The sequence below is a fragment of the Diabrotica virgifera genome, chromosome 3 (assembly GCF_917563875.1).
Source record: "Diabrotica virgifera virgifera chromosome 3, PGI_DIABVI_V3a".
Taxonomy (NCBI): domain Eukaryota; kingdom Metazoa; phylum Arthropoda; class Insecta; order Coleoptera; family Chrysomelidae; genus Diabrotica; species Diabrotica virgifera.
The window spans coordinates 217,910,854-217,934,248 of record NC_065445.1 but is presented as its reverse complement, the minus strand read 5'-3'; the positions used below and the strand labels follow the sequence as shown (position 1 = coordinate 217,934,248).

Here is a 23,395-nt window from a genome sequence, read left to right as displayed (position 1 = left end):
GTAGATTAGTTCCTTTGAATGCAAAGAGAGCTTCACGCCTTTACGGAATCCAAATTGGGTTTCTTCAATAACCATATCAAGTGTTTGGTAAATGCGTTTATGAATGATCTTTAAAAACATTTTAAGTGTGTGAGAGATCAGGCTGATGGTGCGGTGGTCGGTGCATTCTCTAGCATTTTTCTTTTTTGGGAGACAAATAAATGTTGAGGTCAACCATTCATTGGGTATGTCACCCGACTGATAAATTTCATTAAATTAATTTAATTAAGACAATATCTATGTACTCATTTTCTATTTTTTTTAAGGATATCAATAGGCAGTTGATCTGGCCCCGGGCTTTTTCCGTTGCTGGTGTTTTTAGTGCATACAATATTGCTTCCTTTGTAATTTCTTCACTTGTTTCTCTGTTTTCGAAATATATGTCTTGTAGGTTTCCTCTTTCGTCATCGAAAAGCTCTTCCATATATTCTTTCCATCGTTTTAGCTTTCGTCAGTCGTTACAATAGTATTTCCATTTTTGTCTAAAAGAGTTGTGTTGTGGTTTCTTTTTTGCAGCCCTGCCATTTCTTTAATCTTTTTATGCAGGTTGAATAGATCGTATTTGTTCTGAAGATTTTCTATCTCTTTACATTTTTCTTTATAGTAAGTTTGTTTTGTCTCTCTTATCTTTTTTCTTATTTCATTGTTAATTATTTTGTAATTGTGACTGTTTTTGTTTTCTTGGCTTGTCTTCGTTGGTCCATCATGCCGTTGTCTCTCTTTCTTATCGGTTCCTTTAATATCTCTTTGCATAAAACAAGGAGGCAGTTTTTTATTGTTTCCCATTGTTGGTTTATCTCGTAGGTGTTAGTATTTAATTTATCAAAGTTTTCGTATATTTTCTGTTGAAGTTTGTTTTTTATATCAACTTCTTTCAGTTTTCTAACATCTATATTTGGAGTTCTTTGGGGTTTTCTAATACGTTTAAGCTTAAGCGTGACATTAGCGATTAGTGGGTTATGGTCTGATGTGACATCTGCTCCTGGATATGGTTTAACTGATTTGATGGTGTTACGATATCTCTCTTTAATCAGTATATAATCGATTTGGTTTCTTACCACTTTTTCCGGTTTATCTGCTGGTGAGCGCCATGTATATAACCGTCTCAAAGGTAATTTAAAGAACGTGTTTGTGATTATTAGATTTTGTTCTTGACAAAATTGTATAAGACAATCTCCTCTATCACTACGTTCCCCCAGTCCTTGATCTCCCATTATTGTTCCAGCACTTCCCTTGCCGACTTTTGCATTAAAATCGCCCATAATTACCGTGATTTTCCTGTTCTTTGTCATTTTCAGTGCATTTTCAATTTGTTGGTCGAATGTTTCTACTTCATCTTCTGTTGCATCCGTCGTTGGTGCACATACTTGGATCACATTTAGTTTCGTGTGTGATATCCTTATTTGTAGTAGCATCACCCTTTCTGAGATTGGGACAAAACCCTCTATTGACTTGTTGACTTCTGTATCGACAATAATTTCTACTCCACGTCTATGTTGGTTGTCAGTGTTTCCCGAGTAATATAAGGTACCGGTTTTGATCGAAAGGCATCCTGAGTTAGGCCACCATGTTTCTCTTACTCCTAGTATATTTATATTCAGTCTTCTCATTTCTTGAAGGATGCTATGCATTTTACCCGGTTGATACATGCTTTTGACATTCCACGTACCTATATTTGCTTTCGTTAATTTTAATTTGTCTTGTTTCAATGTTTAACAAGGGTTTCGCCGGTTAACGATCTGAGTGTCCTTGTCTGTTCCTCCCCTGCCGGATCTTGTCTCCGATTCCCATAATCAGTTTCTTTTTTCTTTTAGTACTAATTGCCATGATGATTGTACTAGAGATATCCAATTGGATCTTTTATACAGTGGTTTCTCCTTGCCTTCTGTATCCTTATGCCGTTGACCATTTACTTGATTCATTCGCCTTTGGTGCCAATTTCTTAGCGCCAGGACAAAAGAGTGCCCTTCCACTTACCAACTCATCCGCCCGAAGCCGTTGGTCAGTAAGTGTGGGATTGCTTTATACCGGCAATCGCTCGGTGGAAACTCTTCAATCCCCATTTTAAATATTTAAAAATCGTTTTTTTGCTCTTCTGAATAATTTTGCTTTTTGCAGTTGCGTCATTCTTCTTCCGAGCCGGCGTATGTCCTCAAACAACTACATACTTGGGCCTTTTCTACATGCTTAGGGTTATAAATTTTGTAGTGGGGAGAAAGATCAAAAATAGCTTAATAATAGCATAGGAATGTTAAAATTATAATAAATTGTATTAATAAAAAAATATATAGATAGAAAAGTAAGCCTAACGTTTTATTTTTATTTTATCGCTATGAGCATTGGAGAATCTGGTCAATTTTGGAGCGCTGTAAAACCTAGATAAATAAATAAAATTAAACAACTTTATAGTGAAAATGGTTCGTTGAAAAACCCTCTTGAAAAACCGTTGAAAAATTGTTGTTATGTAATTTTATTATAAAATGAACTGAAATAGTTATTTTCCTAACTAGTGCGGAAAGTGATACTTTCCCGCACGAGACTGCCGTTGACCAGAAAGACGCGATAGCGGAGTTCGGGCAAGCAGTCGAGTGCGGGAAGACACTTTCCGTATGAGTTAGGATAAAAAATTTTCTACGTTTGGAAAAAAAGCCGCAACAAATGGAGTTATATCAGTTTTTATTTAGGAGTGAAAATATACAAATTAATACGTTCTTTGACAAGGTTGTCAAAACCAAACTTTCAGTAAAATTGGTTACCACGAGGACGATATTTATTTCCATGACGACGATTCAAAACCATTGTCATTTGTCTACTGATTTGACTTTTAAATATTATGTCAAAATAATTCTATTTCAACGAATGTATCGCGTTAATATCCAAATATTAGTTTATTACATGTATTATAATATATTATAATGCCATATTACAAAAATGCGTGCGGGAAAATTTACTTTCACGGACGCTGTGCGGGAAAGTGCAACTTTCGGAAACGAAATGCGTGCGGGAAAGTGGCTGTTTTAGCACGGTCGCAGAAAAAAAATGAAAACCTCCAAAAGGAAACTTGTTACAAAATTTTCACTTATTTTTGTTTATAACTTTTTTGTTGGTCACTTGACGACAAAAAGTAATAGAAATAAAATTGTAGAAAATTTAATTTGCTACATTTTATGTTTAATTAAATTTTCTGTCTAGTTTACGAGATACAGCGAGAAAATTCTGCTCCCCTTTTTCCAAGATATCGGCCGGGGGGCAAGGGTGCCCTAATAACACCAAACATTCCATGTATGTTCCTAGAATGTACACACAAGATATTGAAAATATTCCTGGAATGTCCTCAAAAGCACAAGAATGTCCCCTAAATGTCCCAGGAAAGTCCTCTGTCAGCATTTTAAACATTCCTTGAATGTCTTGTTGGAACCTTCCATGAATGTCTACGAATGTTCTTTGGACATTCACGGTATATTTTTTATACATTCCCTGGATATAGTCGCTGATGTGACATAATACCTCCGATTTGTTTTTCATGAGTTTTGTAAGAGAGACTAAAAACTTTTTTTACAGTCACCTCCTATTTTCATATGATATTTTTTGATATATTTTATAATAAATTCAACTATCTATTTACTACAAAGCATGTCAAAATTTACATGTGAAAACAGGAGATGACCCTAAAAATGGTTTTTCGTCTCCTACAAAATTCATGAAAAAGCAGATAGGAGGTATTGTCACATCACCGACGATATACCAGAAGTATATGTGGCCATACCAAATAATACATCCTTGATAAATATAAACATTTTTATTGCACAAAATCTTGTCATATATTTTGTTCCATAATCATGACTACGATGATGATTCATTGTATTGAATTGTACATTATAATTACAATCTGGTCATAACTGACAAATGAGCAATTTTAATTTAACCTAAATTACTACTGTTCCTTAAAATGAAGAGCTTACCCCATAGCATCTCTTATCTAGTCCAACAGGATCGTGCACTATTTTAACATACACATGCACATAAGCACTATGCTCTGCTTTTCACTATCACCTATCACTCAAACTAGTTCAAAGGGCTTTGTCCTCTTCAATCTTCTAGTTTGTCCAGTAGTATCGAGGAGCTGGATTTCCTCAATATTCTTGTAGGTACTTATGAAGTTGTTGCTCCTAACTTCCAACTTTAAAAATAAATCCAGCTGTAAAATATTTATGTGCCTGAAGGCTTTTGTATGCTTTCATCTGCTGCTTAGAGTAGTAACTGTGAGACTCCACCAGATATGTGTAAATATTTATAATAGTAATTTGGTGGAATGCACTTTAATTTAAAATCCAATTCTGACTGAATTGTATATGGATCGAAATCCCCAATTATTTTCAGCTTCAATAAATATCTAAAACAATAAAAGAACTAATTTTATTACTTGCAAAATTCATCAATATTGATAAATATCAGGGAAAAATGAACAGTAAATAAAAATTGTTTCCCCTACCTTTCTCCAACATCTGGAATTTGAATTTCCAATAATAATTTCCTTAAATAATCACTCTGCATTGTGGTAAAGTTTATATAAAGTTCACAAAATATAGCAAACGAAATCCAAATGAATCCAAAATAGACAAAATACGACGATAAACAATCAAAAATAGATATTATCTACAAACATAACCTCTGTAACTTTTTGTATGCCAACCAGAAGTCACGTGGTTTGGATTGCCTAATACATAGATACACTCCCGGCACATTTGAAAATGAATGCAAATTGAATAGTAAATGGCCTCTCTTAAAATACAGTACATTGGTAGTATGTTCATAGAATGTCTTGTGGTAACATTTCACCAATAATTTAATCAGATGTTCACCGAATGTTTCTTGAATGTCCAGGACATTCAAACATAAATAGAACTTTAATAGTACATTCCTGGAATGTTTTGTGTTGTTAGGGTGGTGACCCCACAAACTTGAACTTAAGCTTCTACTGCCCCCTACACACTAAAAAAAAAATAAAATTGCGTCCTCTAAAAAATGCAATCCTAAATGTAACATTTTAATGGACTAATAAATTTGTATAGTATAATAGCTTTACTTACTTATTGTCTGCTTGAATTCGAATTATGACACAAGAGAGTGTTCCAAATATAAGTAAACTTTTTAAGATACCCATATTTCTTTTTTAGCACTTATTATAATTCCTAAAACAGTCAATAAATCTGTTAGAAAGAATTTTTACTGTTGTAAAAACAACTTATTTTATTTCATTCTAAATATATCCAACTCATATTTGGAAACTTGTATAAGAATTATTGTAAATACATGTGTTTGCGTTCGAAAACTAGTCTTCGTTCCCCTAATGTGAACCTTTATTTGTTGTTAAGGCTTTGGCCACACGGGCGATTTTTTACGGCGCGATAATTTACGGTGCCCATTGGTTTGACTACCTCCTCCACCAATTTTAGATGAAATGATTTCATGTAAAATTGGTGGAGGAGGGTCAAAGTCACTAGTTTTTTCCGCCGATATGGCCAGCGTTCTCTTCGTTGTGGAACCTCGAAATCGAAATTGCGGCAGCCTGCAAGCAGGCCTCGCATGGGCGAGTAGACAAAAGTGTGTTTTTTCGTGCTTCTGGTGCAAATTTACGTGTTTTGAAATGTACCGTTCTTTTGCGTTATTAGTATAATATTACTTTGTTTTCGCTCAACCCTCTGTATCGTTACACCCCCAAAGCACTATAAATATAATTAATGTTTGTATAAATCTCTTTCTATTTAGAATTGCGATAATTTTTCAATGTTCGAATCAGCCCTTATTTGCAGTACGCTTATTAAATAAATAAACTATCGAAGGAATTCTCTCTAATTGTGTTATTATTGCTTCAGTGGTCCTTAATAAATATTTATTTTAGAGCAATTGGATGTTAATCCACTCCTCTTAACCCTGGAAGATCACACCTATTTTTTTTTAATAAACCGCACACATGCGTATCAGATACCCAATGATTTTTTGTGAAGAAATAAAAAAAATTAAATATTTTATGATTTCCAGTGACTCTCTAATCACTATTAAATGCATAAGAATAATTAAGTCAATCATTTTATTTTTTGTCTATTAATTGTAGTAACACAAAGAAAAAAATATTAAAAATATCTAAAAATAATTAACAAACATTTTCTAAAAAACCGGAAACATAATTCAAACTATTTTAATTTAATTTAACAACAAAATGGTCTTTCTAACCAACATATAACACCTTTTGATTATAGAACTCATATTCTTTCTTAGCCGGGTATTTCAGTTTCACTCATTTTAGTGACTACATTCATAAGACAGTGTGGCCCTATGATCCATGCATTATGCTTTATAGCAGGCTGAGCATGCACGCTTTGTTTTTCCATCTTTGCCTTTGCAGAAATAACCTAGTTTACTTTATTAAATTTGTGGGATGTGTTGTAAGGTCATTAACTTGAACGCACACGTGATCGTAAACCTCACACATGGGTGTTACATACCCTAGCCTGTCATAATTCTCTTTGCCTTATCTCTGTGCGGGGTCGGCTTCCCTAATTGCATTTCTCCATACAATTCTATCTTGGGTCATATCAATATTAATCCCCTTTACCAACATGTCCTGCCCAATCGTCTCCCCCCACGTCTTCTTTGGTCTTCCTCTCCTACTCCTTCCAGAAATCTGCACTTCAGCAATTCTTCGTATTGGATGATTAGCGTCTCGACGTTGAACATGACCAAACCATCTCAACCTATGCTCTCTCATTTTGGCATCAATTGGTGCCACACCTAGACTTCCCCTAATATACTCAGCGCCGGTTTAACCAGGGGTCTTTTGGGTGCTGTAGCACCGGGCGGTTGAAGGTTCTAGGGCGGTACGCGCGAAGCGCGTGCTGTTCCGAAATTATATGATTATGGTAAAATAAAATTTGCATACAAATCCACATGATATAATAATAAAAATTTTTCTGTTTTATCATTAACTTGAAAACTTAACAATAATTTATAAATAAATTATTATTATTAACGTCGACGTACCTATATGGTTTATGCACTGTGTTCAGTTTATGTTATCTAAATGTCAGATAACGTACAAACATGCCGCGCGCCGTAAAATTATATCATTCTACAGCGTTTAAGAATATAATTAGACCAGTAAGAATCTGTTTTTAGGTGGATGTGAGAGGTGGCATTCAGATTTTTGCGGATAAAGTTAGGTGATAACTTCGTTAATAATAATTAATTTATGCTCCTTCTCAAGTATGCCCCGAACATTAATAAAAAGATAAAATATTTAAAAATTTCAAAATATTTCGTTTTTTTTTCTACTTTTTTTGCTTATAACTTAAAAACTATTCATTTTAGAACAAAGTCCTATAGGAATAAAACAAAGATAATTAAATTTTCTATCAGATGCGATTTGTTAAAAATGTCTTAATTTATCACCCTTGCTTCAAAATAGCAATAAATATAAAATAAGGGGGCAAAACAAGCCTGTCCTTATTCAATTATTTTCCATCACTTAGGTTACACTTGGAACCTTCCTAATTCGCTTAAAAAATTTTTTTAATGTGCTAAAACCGTACACCAAATTTCATTAAAATTAACTTACTAGATTTTGCATAATAATTTTGCAATCTAAACTTTTTTTAAAAAATTAAAATTTTTTAAAATATTGCACAACAAAAACTAGAACATACAAAGATTTGTCAATTTTTTTACATATAAAGAAGTACTCCACCTATCTAATGCACTTTACAGAATTGAAATCGGATTATTTGAGCAGCCTCAGCAATGTTTTAAAGTTATAAACAATTTTTTGGCTTACAAACAAATTAGTGCTGTGACCAGGAGGGGGCTACGGGCTCCTTTATTTAGATGGACTTACCCAAGTTTTTTTATGTATTTTGACCCGTAGAACACGAATTTTTTGGGTAACAGTTGATCCGGATGTCGATAAGATTGTTGTAAACAAAGAACTTGAGGAGTTACATAAAATCGATTTTTCGAAAAATAAAAACATTTTTTGTATTTCTTGGGTAATTCTAAGCAAGAAATGTTCTTACAAGTTTTTTCGTAGGATGCATAGTTTTCGAGATAAACGCGGTGGAACTTTCAAAAAATCGAGAAATTGCAATTTTTGAACGCGAATAACGTTTGATTAAAAAATAAAATAGCAATTCTGCTGACAGCAATTGAAAGTTTAAGTCAAATTATACCGGTTTTAATTATTAATTGAAATAAAGTTAAGAAATATTTTTGAGCCTGGGCGCGGCATCCGTATCAGCACCGGGCGGCAGACTGTGTTAAACCGGCACTGAATATACTCATTGTTAATTTTATCCTTTTTTGTCACTCCACTCATCCATCTAATCATTCTCATTTCCGCCACATGCACTCGTTGTTTCTCTTTCTTTTTCACTGCCCAACATTCAGTTCCGTACATCATAGCTGGTCTTATGGCTGTTTTATAGAATTTTCCCTTCAACTTATTTCAAATTTTCCTGTCACACAGCACACCACTCGCTTCCTTCCACTTCATCCATCCAGCCCTAATTCTACTGCATATTCTAGCATGTATTCAATAAATTTTCGTGATTGGAAATATTGCTCAAATGAGACCGTAACTACACACCCGTCCTTGGCAGACTAGAGACTTTTTATCTCTTATAAGAAATAGAATTATTATAACTTTGTTTTATCTTTAAAAAGGGGGGGTCTGGAATCTTCAAAAGACATCTCAGTCCAGAACGCCGCCTGACTGACCTTAGTGCAGGATTCATTCTTCGTAGCTCCGGCGATAGTTCCCGATGTACATTAAAATACTCTCTCGTCGTCGAGGCTACGCCGAATGCCTACCTGCTAAACCAGACCCTCCTCTGTCATCCAGCGCTCCGAAAGCGGAATGGCCGCTACAAGGTCGGCATCGCTTCCGAAGCACTTTACCTTCATTTATCCACAGACTGTAAGCAAGGATGCCCTTCCTTTTCCCCGTTTCCTCCTTTTTTTTTGGTCCCAAAATTGGGTTTTTGTTTGTATGTTTTCTTCTCTTTTTTTTTATTAGAGCTTCTTTACCACAGTCTGTCTCATACAATCTAACTCACCTATTCGCCTCTCATCAAAACTTATTCCCTCTACCTTCTACTTACAATATATTTCCCTCTCACCCCTATCGTTGGTACAGCTGTTTTTCCTCCACTTCTTTCTTCTTGATCACTACACGGATATAGTTGTGTATACTAGTCCAACCAGATTTATTTTCAGTCGTTCTCTCAATCATTTCTCGCACTGTCACAAAATTCACACCTGTCTCTCTTTCCATTCTGTTCCTTTCTATTATCCATCTGTTGAACTCTAGCATCATATGTGTAACGGTGTCCGGGTGTCCGCAGTACAGACATTCATCAGTGTCAGCCTTTCCAAACCTAGAGAGGTAGGCTCTAAAACACCCGTGTCCTGTGAGCACCTGCGTCAGGAAATAATCCAGTCCAGTGGTGTCATGGTGCGGGAATGCGCGGGAACGCCGTTCCGGCACTGGATAAGAAAATTTAAAAAAATAAATAGAGAATTTAGGTTTTGTAAACAAAAATTAGCAGTGCGTTCTGGCACTGCTAATTTTACCATGACACCACTGATCCAGTCGTCTGTGACCACAGTCCATCCAATCCTTCAAGTTAGGTAGCAGAATCTTTGTCCACTGTGCCACATGCTCCGTGTTGTTCCATTCTTCCTGCCATCTTTCAATTGACCTTTCTCTTTCCTGTCTTCTCTCGGTCATAGTGAGCTCGACGTCTCTTCTCTTATATAGTTCCTTTCTTTACAGCCAACACATGCAGCGGAACACATCCAGTGATGGCCCACAAGGCTGCGGCAGACACAGTCTTGTACGCGCATGCCACTCGCAGCAGACTTGTTCTATCCACTCGTGCAATGAGCCCTCTGTAGGCCTGTATCTCTACCCCCTCACTCCAGACTGGTGCCGCGTAGAGGACGATCGACTGCACAACACCGTGCAAGGCCCTCCTCCTTTCGGATTTGGGTCCTCCAATGTTGGGCATCACCTCCCCAACGCAGCCGCACTGTTTGCAGCCTTCCGGGTCACCACTCGCACGTGCTCCCCCACTTTCCATTCTGGTTCAACGTCACTCCCAGGTATTTTACGTGTTTCTTGGGTATTAGACACGCCCCTGCACATTGTAATTCCACACTTTGCCTGTTCCTTTTCCTCTTCAAAATGATTGCTTTGGTCTTCTCTACTGCGAGTTTCAGTCCGTGCTGTGTCGTCCATTTCTTCACGACGCGGCCTGCGTTCCGTACCCGGTATTTAAGATCTGGCTCGTCACGCGCCACTACCAGTACAGCGAGATCATCTGCGAACGCGAAAGGAGTCGTACCCTCTCCATATTCACAGTTCATAATCCCGTCATATGCCAGGTTCCATAGCGTCGGGCCCAAGACAGATCCCTGGGGAACACCTGCCGTCACATTAACAATCGTGCCTTTCTCCACCATAATTCTTCTCTCAGACAGATATTCCTCTACCACGTTCATCAGGTATCCAGGACATTCTCTCTTCTCCATTGCCTTCATTACCTGGTTCTACTGCAGCGTATTGAATGCATTCCTAACAACGAACAACAACAGGGCCACCCAACGGTGTTCATCCCCTCTATTGCGCAATGCGTCGAATACACTCACGACTGCGTCAATCGTGCTTCTACCTTTACAAAAACCAAATTGCCTCGGGCATAAGCCTCCCGATCTCTCAATTATGCCATCGATACGTCCCCGTAGCATTCTTTCATACAGCTTACCGAAGCACGGAAGAAGACAGATGGGTCGATACTTTTCCCCAGCTTTGGGAAGCAGTTCCAACTTCGATGTCCTCGAAGGCTCAGGAAAGGTCTGTGCTTCCAGCAGTGCATTCATGTGCTCCAGAAGCAACGCGGGCTCCGCCCGTCCCAGACACCTCATCGCCTCAGGTGATATCTGATCCAGACCGGGGGACCTGCGCGTTTTGATTGCGCCCAACGTCTCGACGAGTTCATCCATGGTAAAGGGTATAGCCCGCTCAGATTCCTCGTCCCTCCGTAATCCATGCCACCTGCCGGCGGGAAAGAGCTCTCGTGTTACCTCGTGCTTCTTATCCATAGGCATTTCATACGAGGGATACGCATGGAACTTTTTCATGGCGATCCTGTATTCCTGACCCCAGACGTAATCATCCAGTTTTTCACACAGTTCTCTCCAGTGCCTTCTCTTTTCTGTACGAATTTTCTTGTAGAGTTCCCTCTTCCGTACGCGGTACTCCTCCTCAATCTCCTCGGTGACATCGGGATCGACTCCTGCTCTGCCCCTTGCTCTCGTTAACCTTCTTCTCATGGCTATACATTCATTTATTTGTGCCTCAATGTCCGCATTCCACCAGTAGGGCATCCTGTTTGCATCTCGGCGACCCATCCTGCTTCTCTCCATTGCTTCTTTAATTACCCTCTCCAGGTTTTCGACCGTCAGTGATTGACCCTGCATCATGCCAACTCTCCATTTGATTAGCTCCTCGTATACTTTCCAGTCATTTCCATCGCCGCATCCGCCCCCCGACGTACCCGACGCACGGACCGCGTTAGTAGTCCTCGCCCCGACTATCGAGAATCCGATGTACTGATGCTCCGTTCCGGTGTAGTTTGGCAAAACCTTCCAGTCTCTTGCTTTCGCCGCTATTCCTTGTATCGCCATCGTCACGTCGATGTACGTACCCGTACCTCTCCTAACAAACGTAGGCTCCAGACCTGTGTTCAGTACTACCAGATCCAGAGTACCCACCCAGTCGGTCAGTATCCTGCCACGAGTGTCGGTGATAGGAGATCCTCACTCCGCTGCTTTTGCATTAAAGTCTCCCAGCACTACACATTCTCCTGCTGTGTTCCCCACTTCCTGCATGATCTCGTCCATCTTCCTCTCGTACTCAGCCACTGTTATATTTGGAGAAACATAACAGCAGACCAGCTGCATCCTCTCCATCCGGACGATCACGTATCCTTCTTTTGGTTTAATTTCATACACTCGCAGCTTTCTATTGTAGATTCGTACAGCGGCCCTCCCAGTCGTATCCACAAACCATCCTCTTTTCTTAGCCGCTGTGGGGTTTGGTTCCGCCGTCACCAGCACGTCGATCTTCTTTTCTACGGCGGTAGCCTCGGCGAAATCATGTGCTAATCTCGCCGTTCCCACGTTCGTTGGAAGCACTCTCAGCTCTCGGATCTTGTTTACTGTGTTCGCCATTTCTTAGACTCGTACTTCTTTCACGCTCTCTTTCATACTGTTTCAACTCGCGCGCTTTTCCTGGGACTAGTCCTTAGTGGTCCCTGCTTTCAACCAGTTGGTTGAACTTTGGACATCTTCTTGAGTTAGCCACATGTCCGGTCACATCGCAGTTGAGGCATCTGATTGTTTCTGCCTTGCATTCCGACGCTATGTGACCCTCTTTGCCGTATCGGAAGCAACATCCTCTTCTGTTCTGCCCTTTACAGTGCTATTGCTTGTGTCCAAAGGCTAGGCATCTCAAGCATCTCGGTATCTCTGTCCTTGCTTCTATGACTGGACAGGAGGTATAAGCTACCCTAATTCTTCTCATTCTTATGATCTTTTCGGCCGCGTCTTCGTCCACATCCACCACGGCACTCATCATCCCTTTTACTCCGCCCCGTGTCTCGATCCAGGTCTTTACGCAGACTAGAGACTGAATTTACATAGAGCAGCATTACCATTGAAATGCAGCTGCGGAAGCTACATGCAGTTAAGTGTTGCGATGGGTATCTCACACCTATGTGTGAGCTTCCAGGGTTAAAAAGGTGGAAAGTTTGGTATTAAATGCCCTCCTAACATTTTTAATTTAGATTTGTGTATAGAACAGTTTGTTTATGTATTAAGGATAAAAAACTTTGCCATTACATTTGCTATACAAATTAAAACTCACAGGACAGCAAAGAATGTATTAATTTTCTTTCTACAGCAGTAGTAACTTACAAAGATAGCATTTACTTTGATGTAATAACTTTATTGTTAGAAAAATTTCATCAGAATTATTAAAACATATGGAGGACCCGGTCCCTGGGGAAGAATTCATTATCTAATAACATTAACATGAACCAAGGAGCAAATGCCGGAAGAATTAGCAGTTGGATTTTTACAGTCAATATATAAAATAGCAGAAAGGGCGAATGCCAGAATTATAGGCCCATTACATTGCTAAATGTAGTATACACAATTCTTTCTGGTATTATCCACAATATACAGTTGACTCCGCGAATCTTTACCCGTGCGTCATCATTTAAAGCATACGAAATAAGTCGATGATATGTCGGAAATTGAAATTTACTAAACGCAACAGCAAGTGACAATAAGTGACTCGAGTCCATCCCTACAAAAAATATATCAGTCCTATTAAAAAGACATTGCGGGCTTCAAAAGCTGCAGTTGCAGCTGATGGAAAACTGATTCCCCTATTTGATATAAATGTGGGAGTGTGACAGGAAGACGCACTATCAACCATGCTATTCAACCTATTTCTTGAGGCAGTCATCATAAAAACCAATGTAATCGACCATATAAATCCAAAGACGTACAAGTTACCAGACGATTTAGCTCTCATCAGTATGAGCAAGCAGTGACTAATGGAAGCGTTCAAGGAAATTGATTCTAAAGCATGAAAAAGAGGGATAAACAAAAAAAAGCGAAGTACATAACAGTCAAAGTAATACCTAACAATGAAAATATTATGACTATAGACATACTCTGGGCTAATTAGCAAAATACAAGGAAAAGTTATTTACCAGCAATTTTATTGCTGGAATCGAATCTTATTATTGTATGTATTAATAATATAGATATGCAAAGTCCGCAGATAGTGTGCTACTTTTTTTATAAACAAAATGGCGCCCGAAAATCGTGTTTTTTTCAATTTTTGCTCTATAACTCCAAAGATTTTAACGTTAGACCAAAAACACCCAAATAAAAATTCACCGCAATTAAATTCTGCATAGAGACGTGTTTTTTCCGATTTACTAAGACGAAAACTTTCCCCGGAAAAAGCGGGTTTTTCCAACAAAATCATTAATTTTCAACTAAACTTTTAGATAAGTAGTTGTTAATCAATAATTAAATAACTTTGGTAACGTAAAAGCCCTTTCCGTATATATTATAATTCCAGAAGTCTATGGAAATTGAATGAACAGTTTAGCAACAATTAAAATGTTAATTAAAAATTTACGGTTGCTATAATAACGACAATAATTATGATGCATAAGAATAACTATGATTTTTTCATAAAAAGACACTATAGCTATCTAATGTACTTCACAGAATTGATTGAAATTGGACTATTTAAGCGGCCTCAGGAATATTTTAAAATTATAAACAATTTTTTGGCTTATAAACAAATAGAATATCTCGGGAAATATTAAACTAAATTAAATTGTGAAAACGGTATTCGAAAGACAGCGGCAGGACGCTTCTTTTAAAAGAAAAAACGTTTAACTATGACGAGTGGTTCCTGAGATACAACCGGTCAAAGTTGACCGGAATTAACGGCAAAGATATAAACAATAGGATCATAATTTTCAAACCGTCACCTTTTTATTTTTGTCCTCTTTCTCCACACCAATTTTCATATCTTTAAAATCCTCATAACATATATTATTATAATAAAAACTATCGATAATACGTGTGAAAATTACCAAAAATAGCAAAATTCCAATCAAAAATTAGGTTGGAAAAAATGTAACCCTCAAAGTTCAAAATCGGTATACGTTAACAAAATGCATTTTCTCGGCTTCCCATGGAGCAATTTCCTTCATTCTTTTTTTGTTCCCTAATAACTCGAGTAGAGCCATCGAACCAACGCATTATTAAATGTCAAATTGCTTTTGTTTTGTTATGATAGATTAATTTATTTATAAGAACAGAAAATTACATATTTTTTCCAGTTGCAGGCTTTTTTAGATAAACTTACTACAAGTGTACCTCTTAAAGTTAAAAACATAAATATTCTCATTTGAAAGCTGTATAGTTATTTAAACAATTTTTATTTAAACAAATTAAAATATTGTGTTATAATAAATAAATTAATTTATTATAACAAAACAAAAGCAAGTTTGACATTTAATAATGCGTTAGTTCGATGGCTCTACTCGAGTTACTTGGGAGCAAAAAAAGAATGAAGGAAATTGCTCCATGGGAAGCCGAGAAAATGCATTTTTTTAACGTATACCGATTTTGAACTTTGAGGGTTACATTTTCTGCAACCTAATTTTTGATTGGAATTTTGCTATTTTTGGCAATTTTCACACGTATTATCGATAGTTGTTATTATAATAATATATGTTATGAGGATTTTAAAGATATGAAAATTGGTGTGGATAAAGGGGACAAAAATACAAAGGTGATGGTTTGAAAATTATGATCCTATTGTTTATATCTTTGCCGTAAATTTCGGTCAACTTTGACCGGTTGTATCTCAGGAACCACTCGTCATAGTTAAACGTTTTTTCTTTTAAAAGAAGCGTCCTGCTGCTGACTTTCGAATACCTTTTCACAATTTAATTTAGTTTAATATTTCCCGAGATATTCTATTTGTTTATAAGTCAAAAATTTATTTATAATTTTAAAATATTCCTGAGGCCGCTTAAATAGTCCAATTTCAATTCTGTAAAGGAAATTAGATAGGTATAGTGTCTTTTTATGAAAAATCATAGTTATTCTTATGCATCATAATTATTATTGTCGTTATTATAGCGACCGTAAATTGTTAATTAACATTTCAATTGTTGCTAAACTGTTCATTCAATTTCCATCGGCTTCTGGAATTATAATATATACGGAAAGGGCTTTACGTTACTAAGTTATTTAATTATTAATTAACAACTACTTATCTAAAAGTTTAGTTGAAAATTAAAGATTTTGTTGGAAAAACCCGCTTTTTCCGGGGAAAGTTTTCGTCGAAGTAAATCGGAAAAAACACGTCTCTATGCAGAATTTAATTGTGGTGAATTTTTATTTGGGTGTTTTTGGTCTAAAGTTAAAATCTTTGGAGTTATAGAGCAAAAATTGAAAAAAACACGATTTTCGGGTGCCATTTTGTTTATAAAAAAAGTAGCACACTATCTGCGGACTTTGCATATCTATATTATTAATATATACAATCATAAGATTCGATTCCAGCAATAAAATTGCTGGTAAATAACTTTTCCCAAAAATGGCCTATTCTCCGATAATCAGCCCAGACTAACAACTATACTATTGAACGTGTGGATGCTTTCACATGTCTGGGCACAAAAATCAATCGGAAGAATTCCGCAAGTAGCGAAATTAATGCACGTATTTCCAGTGGGAATCTGATATACCATGCCAACAAAAGATTGATGACATCGAAATTATTGGATGAAAGGATCAAATTGGCTACAGAACATTGATTAGACCTATATCAACTTACAGTTGTGAAACCTGGGAAGTGACAAAAAAAGATGAAGCCCAACTCAGGACATTCGAGAGGAAGATACTAAAAAATATATGACCCAATGCAAGACGAAGACGGCACATGAAGAATCAGAAAAATGACGACGTTAATGAATTGAATGAAGGGTATGATATTGTAAGATTTGTGCAAAGAGTGTCATGGATGGGATATGCCCAGTATCAAGAAGATGCAAAGACAGCAAAAAAATAAAATATTACAGTGGAAGCGGATAGGAAGACGAACAAACGAAAGGCCCAGAATGATATGGTTGGATAACGTGGAAAACTACCTGAAAACCATGAATATAAAACAATGGAGGAGAATGACACAAGAGAGATCTCAATGGGAGGACATAACCAGATGACCCAACCCGGGTTATGATGCCGAAAGAAGAAGATTAAGAATAAGCATTCAAGATACGTAATAAAATGGGAGAATATAGTACCTACAATGCATAGTTTTAGATTTTAGTTAGTTTGGATATATTTATGAAATAGTAGGTATGATACAATTGATCCAAAAGATGGCATAACCCATCCAAAGTGAAAGTTATCCTCCAACACCAAATTGTTCTATATGGTCCACATAATGTTCAGAAAAAAGTCACACCATTTTAAGCGTCGGGTTTGGGGGGGAGAGGGGTGAAATCGGTAAATTCATAGTTTTTTACGTTTTTCGTCAATATTTCTAAAACTATGCTGTTTAACATGAATAACCTTCTATACAAAAATATTCTACATTAAATTTGAAATAAAAAAGGTCCTATGCATATAATCCTTCTAAAATGAACGGTTCCAAAGTTACGAAGGTAGTATAGTATAATTGGTCCAAAAAAACGCCTAACCCAAACATCCAAAGTAAAAGTTTTCTTCCAACACCAAATTGTTCTATATGGTCCACATATTGTTCAGTAAAAAGTTACACCATTTTGAGCATCCGGTTTGGGGGGAGGGAGATGGGGAGAAGTCGGTAAATTAGTAGTTTTATTTACATTTTTCGTCAATATTTCTAAAACTATGCTTTAGCGTAAACAATGCTATATACTAGTACAAAAATGTTCTACATACAATTTAAAACAAAAAAGGTCCTATACGTTACAAAATCAACGGTTCCAGAGTTACGGAGGGTGAAAAATGGAGGTTTTCGATACTTTTTTGTATGTTTTGGGCAATTTATGATGATTTTGGGTGGTGAGGTTGACGTTTCTTCAAGGTCTTATCACCATCGGCCACTGAAATAGCAAATTTTAGCAAATTTTATTTACAAAACACAATCCTGTTAAAAAAAAATTCTTTCATCAGTAATAATATTATAAATTGCCCAAAAAATATAAAAAGTATCGAAAACCTCCACTTTCACCCTCCGTAACTCTGGAACCGTTGATTTTATATCAATTAGGTAAGTATAGGACCTTTTTTGTTTTAAATTTTATGTAGAACATTTTTGTATAGAACATTGTTTAGGCTAAAGCATAATTTTTGAAATATTGACTACTAATTTACCGACTTCTCCCCCATCTTCCCCCCCCCCCCCCAATCCGGACGCTCAAAATGGTGTAACTTTTTACTGAACAATATGTGGACCATATAGAACAATTTGGTGTTGGAGGAAAACTTTTACTTTGGATGTTTGGGTTAGGCCTTTTTTGGACCAATTATACTATACTACCTCCGTAACTTTGGAACCGTTCATTTTAGAAGGATTATGCATAGGTCCTTTTTTATTTCAAATTTAATGTAGAACATTTTTGTATAAAAGGTTGTTTCTGCCAAACCGCATAGTTTTAGAAATATTGACGAAAAACTTAAACAACTACGAATTTACCGATTTCTCCCCCCCTCTCCCCCCCCCCCCCAACCCGAACCCGACGCTCAAACTGGTGTGACTTTTTTCTGAACAATATGTGGACCATATAGAACAATTTGGTGTTGGAGGATAACTTTCACTTTGGATGTCTGGGTTTGTGTCTAGTTATACCATACTAAAAAGCAGGAGTTGCAAAAATAACCAAATTATTAGTCAATCAAGTGAAGACTAAGTTAACTCTTATACCTTTAAATAAAGCTTAACCGTACATAAAAAAATAGTAAGCAAATAGTAAATATTAGCAAAATAATACTTACCTTCTAGTATAACTATGGCGAAATATAATGATTACGTTGACTTAGAATTCAAAGTATTTAAATGCTTTTTTATGTAGCAATATGGTAAACAACCCTGCTATATCACCCGTGGAATAATTAGTAACTAATTAGGCCGAATGCAATAATTAGTCTCAGTTACATTTCAAAGTATTTAAATTAATTATACTCTACCTAATAGGCTCTACCTAAATATTATGTCTATAATCAATGATATTATACAGTATGGTGCTAATATTTGGAATAAATTCGTTATTTCGCAAATAAGTGACTTTAGGAAAAATCCCAAAACAGGTCGATTTTTATTTTTAAATTATGAAATTTTTTGGCAAATATATTATCTGAGTGACGTCATACATATGAGCGTGATGACGCAATCGATGATTTTTTGAAGTTATACTTCTTTAGGCGCGATTTCATTCAGGGTAAAATTTTATTAATCTGCGCGCATGCGCACACCGACAGTATGGTATTAGTCGTTATACGGGCTCTGATTGGGTGTTGAAATGATCTGTCAATAATTGTTCAATATGGAGGTTATCGGTAAACAAATAGTATATTGTACAACAAGAGAGAAAAAAGACATATTTCTCACGAGCGCAGAAGTTTGTTGGCACAAACCGAGGTACGAGGCGAGTGCCGCAAATCAAGCGAGGAAGCAATATGTCGTTTTCTCACGTATTGTACACTGTACTTTTTCTATGGATGCGTTTTTGTCAAGAGTTCAATCTTCAAAATTAAATAATTTAGGTGCTATTATGTAGATTATATTCCAAAATTGAAATAAAATACATATTATACACATATGTAGGTATTTAATATTCTTAATATTTATATACTTTTATTTATTTAAAATTAAAATTATAGATTTGAACAGTATGAAAGGTAATTCCTCGTAAGTTTTGATTTGACATATTTTATTTGACAAAAATATTTGTGTTTGTATTGTGCATGTTACCATGGAAACCGCGATTCTACGTATGGAACCCGTGAGAAAAAATATTTCTCACTGCAATGGCCGACTTTTCTCACACCCTGAGAGATTGTTCGTTTTGAATGTATGTAAGTAGTGAGAAAAGTTGCACATTGTATACTATCCATAGAAAAAATATTGTATTATTAGTTTTTATTGTTGTGAGGACAGAAATCAAATCAAATTTATAATTATAGTGACTTTTTAAATAGTTTTGAAAAGCCGCAGGTACGTAATTCTAAATGTTTCAGTTGTATTCCAATAAAAAATTATCTTCATACCTATCTATTTGGAAAATGTAAAAAAAAATAATGTAGTTACCTATTAGGTAGTAGGCAATGCTTTAACTTACCTAATCTGATTACGAACAAACTTTCTACAAATCTTCATCTAGTATATCGTTTTCTTACTCTATATTTTGTTGTATTTTAATTCGACAAAAATCAAACTAATAATTTGATTAAATTCATATAAATAAACAAAATGTCAAAAAGTTTATGGTGTAAACGTTTAGTTTGTGGATATTCCCACATGACGTATACGCGAATGTTGTGCAGTGGGAAATCGCTTCGACTTTCGTACGGCGCGATAGACGTGAAGTGGGTTCAAGCCCCAAGCAAGTTGTTATTTTTTTTATTTTTTTTATAGATTTTATGATTGTAAGTATATTATTATATAATTTTTTTCAGAAAATACGTATTTAATTAAAATTTTTGGAAACAATTATTGTATCATTTGTGGCATTTTTCAATGTGTTTGTGTGTGTTTTATTCTTTTATTTTTTTAATTTTTGGTATTTTAATAACAGTTTTTGGAAAGTAGTAGAGAAACTGTTTAAAGTATATTGATTTCGTTGAAATCATATAATAGAAGTATAACTTCTTACGTGCGTACAAAGTACACAAATTCTTTTTTTTTTAATGAGACTAGGGGTCGTGTCATGTCTCATTTGAAAGGTTATTCAATACTGTATTCAGTAATCATCATCATCACTGGCTCGACAACCCTTTCTGGGTCTTGGCCTGTTCCAGGATTCTTCTCCATTCTGATCTGTTTCGTGCTTTTTTTCTCCAGTTTTTTATTTTTAAGGTTATTCAGTATTCAGTAATATATTAACATAATTATTTGTATAGGGTATCCAAAGAAGAATTTTTTAAAGTAAATTAATTGACAAGAAAAAGAAGAATGAATGTAATTTATTTAATTTAAAATAGATTTCACGGTTGTCAAAAATGTTTGTTTGATAAATAAACATTACTTTTCGCTTAAATTAAATATTCAATCTTCCAAGAGGCAGGTGGTTGGCGGAAGCTGGTTTGAACATTGAATTTAAGCGAAAAATTATGTCTATTTATTAAATATTTATTAAATAAACATTTTTTTCTGTATTGTGGCAACATTAAAATGTATTTTGAAAATTACATACCTACATTCTTCCTTTTTTGTCAATTAATTTAATTTTATTTTTTTTTAATACCCTGTATAAACAATTAAGTTAATATTTATATTGCTGAATACAGAATTGAATAACCTTTCAAATGGGCTATCACACGATCCCTAGTCTCAATTTAAAAAATAATCGATTACGTCATCACGCCCATATGGATGACGTAATGATATATATGCCAAAAATTATAATTTAAAATAAAAATCGACCTGTTTCGGGATTTTTTCTTAAAGTCGCCGGTTTACAAAAAAAAGCAAAAAGTCCGCCCCAAAAATAAAGCAAAAAAAAATAATTTTATTAGGCCCCGGGGGCCCGGTCAAAAATAAGAAGTTTCCCATTATTTTCAGTTTGGTGAGATGTAGTGTAATATTTTTCATGTTATTTTGTGTGCTATTAGATTGAAAACTTAGTCTTTTGCTAGCAGTTGGCGCTAGGGCATCCCTGCCATTTCGTTGGTTGCAATCCGTAACTGCACGCAAAGTAATCGAAAGTAGAACTGGAAGTCGATATTTGAACGTTTATTTTTAAAGTCGGCTGTTTCTGAACTAATAAATGTATACCATACTTTTGCATCGTACTGTATGTTTCACTATATCTTATCAAGCTTTGGCCAATTGGTTTAAACCAAAGTCATACATCGAAACACACACACACTTTTCTAGCTCAGCGGCACACCTAGAATTTTCGTGAGGGGAGGTTGGTTTGGGGACCGAATTTTTTTGTATTGTTTGTAAAAGACAAGTTACACCTTTCTACTAATCTTTATATATTTTTTATATGACCTGGGTGGGTTTAACCCCCCACAAACCCCCAGGGTGCGCTATTGATCTAGCTTCCAATGCGTGAATAGCTTAACTCAATTTGTAACTTTTATTGGGAAGTTGTACTATCTAATAATTCAATATAAATATATTCTTAAATCTAATATTTTCAAAATGATTTTGATCGGTGGCGGCTCGTCAGTTTTACAATAGGGGAGGCTATACATAACTATAAAAAATCTAGACAAATTTGCACTAGCAAAAAATGCACCAAAAAATGTAATTTAAGGCTCCCTTTGTTTTTGACCATTTTTATTTATATTTCACCTTACGGGGACCCTCCGTCTTACCGCATTCTTGCATTGATAACTGAGATGTAGAATAGCTTTTGTAATTAATAATAATAATTGTTAGAATTATTGATACTAAAAGAACTTTATAAAAACAGGATTAAATCTAAAATTAACGAAATTTTTCGAATTTTGAATCATATTTACCCCACAACGATAGAAGTTCCGTGTAATTGCCGCGATTAATGGAATCATCACTTTCATCGTGTCCACGAAAAACTAATTCTTGCGAAGCCAAATATATTGTTATATTGTAAAGCCTTTTTAAATTCATCCTATTCTCCAAAACCTGATTATTGTAAGTAATAGGGAACTTGCATAAATTTTTAAATTCGAAAAAAATGTTATAAATCACAACAGAACATATTTAAAACATGTATCAAAGATAAAAAAGTTTTGTTTGTCTTTCGTTTGGCCCCTAAAGACGATTAAAAATTCAAATTAAAACAGGTGGTCCAAAATGCGTCGTGACGTCACTTGGTTTTACATTTACATTTTTCCAATAAAGTAAACAGAATTTTAAATTAGACGTTATAAACGTCAGTAGAAAATACATTTATGTGACGTTACAAGTGTTTTTGATCGTTAGACCTATTCATAGAAAATTTGTACTTTTACAAAATGGTTTTATTTTCAATAGTAAACCTTCGTTCCTTTCCTTCAAAAACAGTATAAAACTACAATTTTAACAAACTGGTATATATTATTACAATGATATACGATAAATGTCATTAGAATATAAATATTTTTGACTTATTCCACGACGATGAGCTTGCCAAATACCCAAGTAGGTGGAGGCCAATAAACTAAAGAAGGAGAAGAAGAATATACCTAAATATAAGGTTGTGTCTAGGTATACGCTAACGTGTACGCAAAAAGAAAGTTAGTGTCAGTGATTTCTTATTTTTTATTTGTTTAGTGTTTGTTTTTAAATTAACTACGGAGTGTGGACAATTATTTAGTTCTTTTAATGAGTTTAAGAACATTTTAAAATAGTACGAAAAAGATAAGAGACTATAAATTAATATATATTTTTTTAGTTATAAATGAAATAGTATTACCGTAAAAGATTAAAATAAAAGGAAGACCTAAAGCTTTCACAATAATAATTAACTTGTTCTGAAGCTATTATCCTTGTGGCATTTTTGTAATCAACTATTCTAAATGA

The 23,395-nt window shown here is 35.4% G+C and overlaps 2 protein-coding genes across 5 annotated transcripts in view; one reads left to right on the top strand and one right to left on the bottom strand.

Moving 5' to 3' along the window:
- LOC114339901 (uncharacterized) overlaps positions 1-23,395 on the bottom strand; it is a 92,253-nt gene that overhangs the window by 5,554 nt on the left and 63,304 nt on the right. For 2 of the 4 annotated variants that reach the window (XM_050647272.1, XM_050647273.1), the window contains one exon: positions 5,130-5,231. The exons of the other annotated variants lie outside the window; for them this stretch is intronic. Coding sequence is in view for 1 of the 2 variants with exons in the window: in XM_050647273.1 (XP_050503230.1) it covers positions 5,223-5,231 (9 nt within the window). In the remaining variant the exon portion in view is untranslated. The remainder of the gene's footprint in view (positions 1-5,129; positions 5,232-23,395) is intronic. 4 annotated transcript variants of the gene reach the window in all.
- Positions 1-23,395, top strand: part of LOC114331342 (hydrocephalus-inducing protein-like) — a 691,883-nt gene that overhangs the window by 647,058 nt on the left and 21,430 nt on the right. The window lies entirely within an intron of this gene.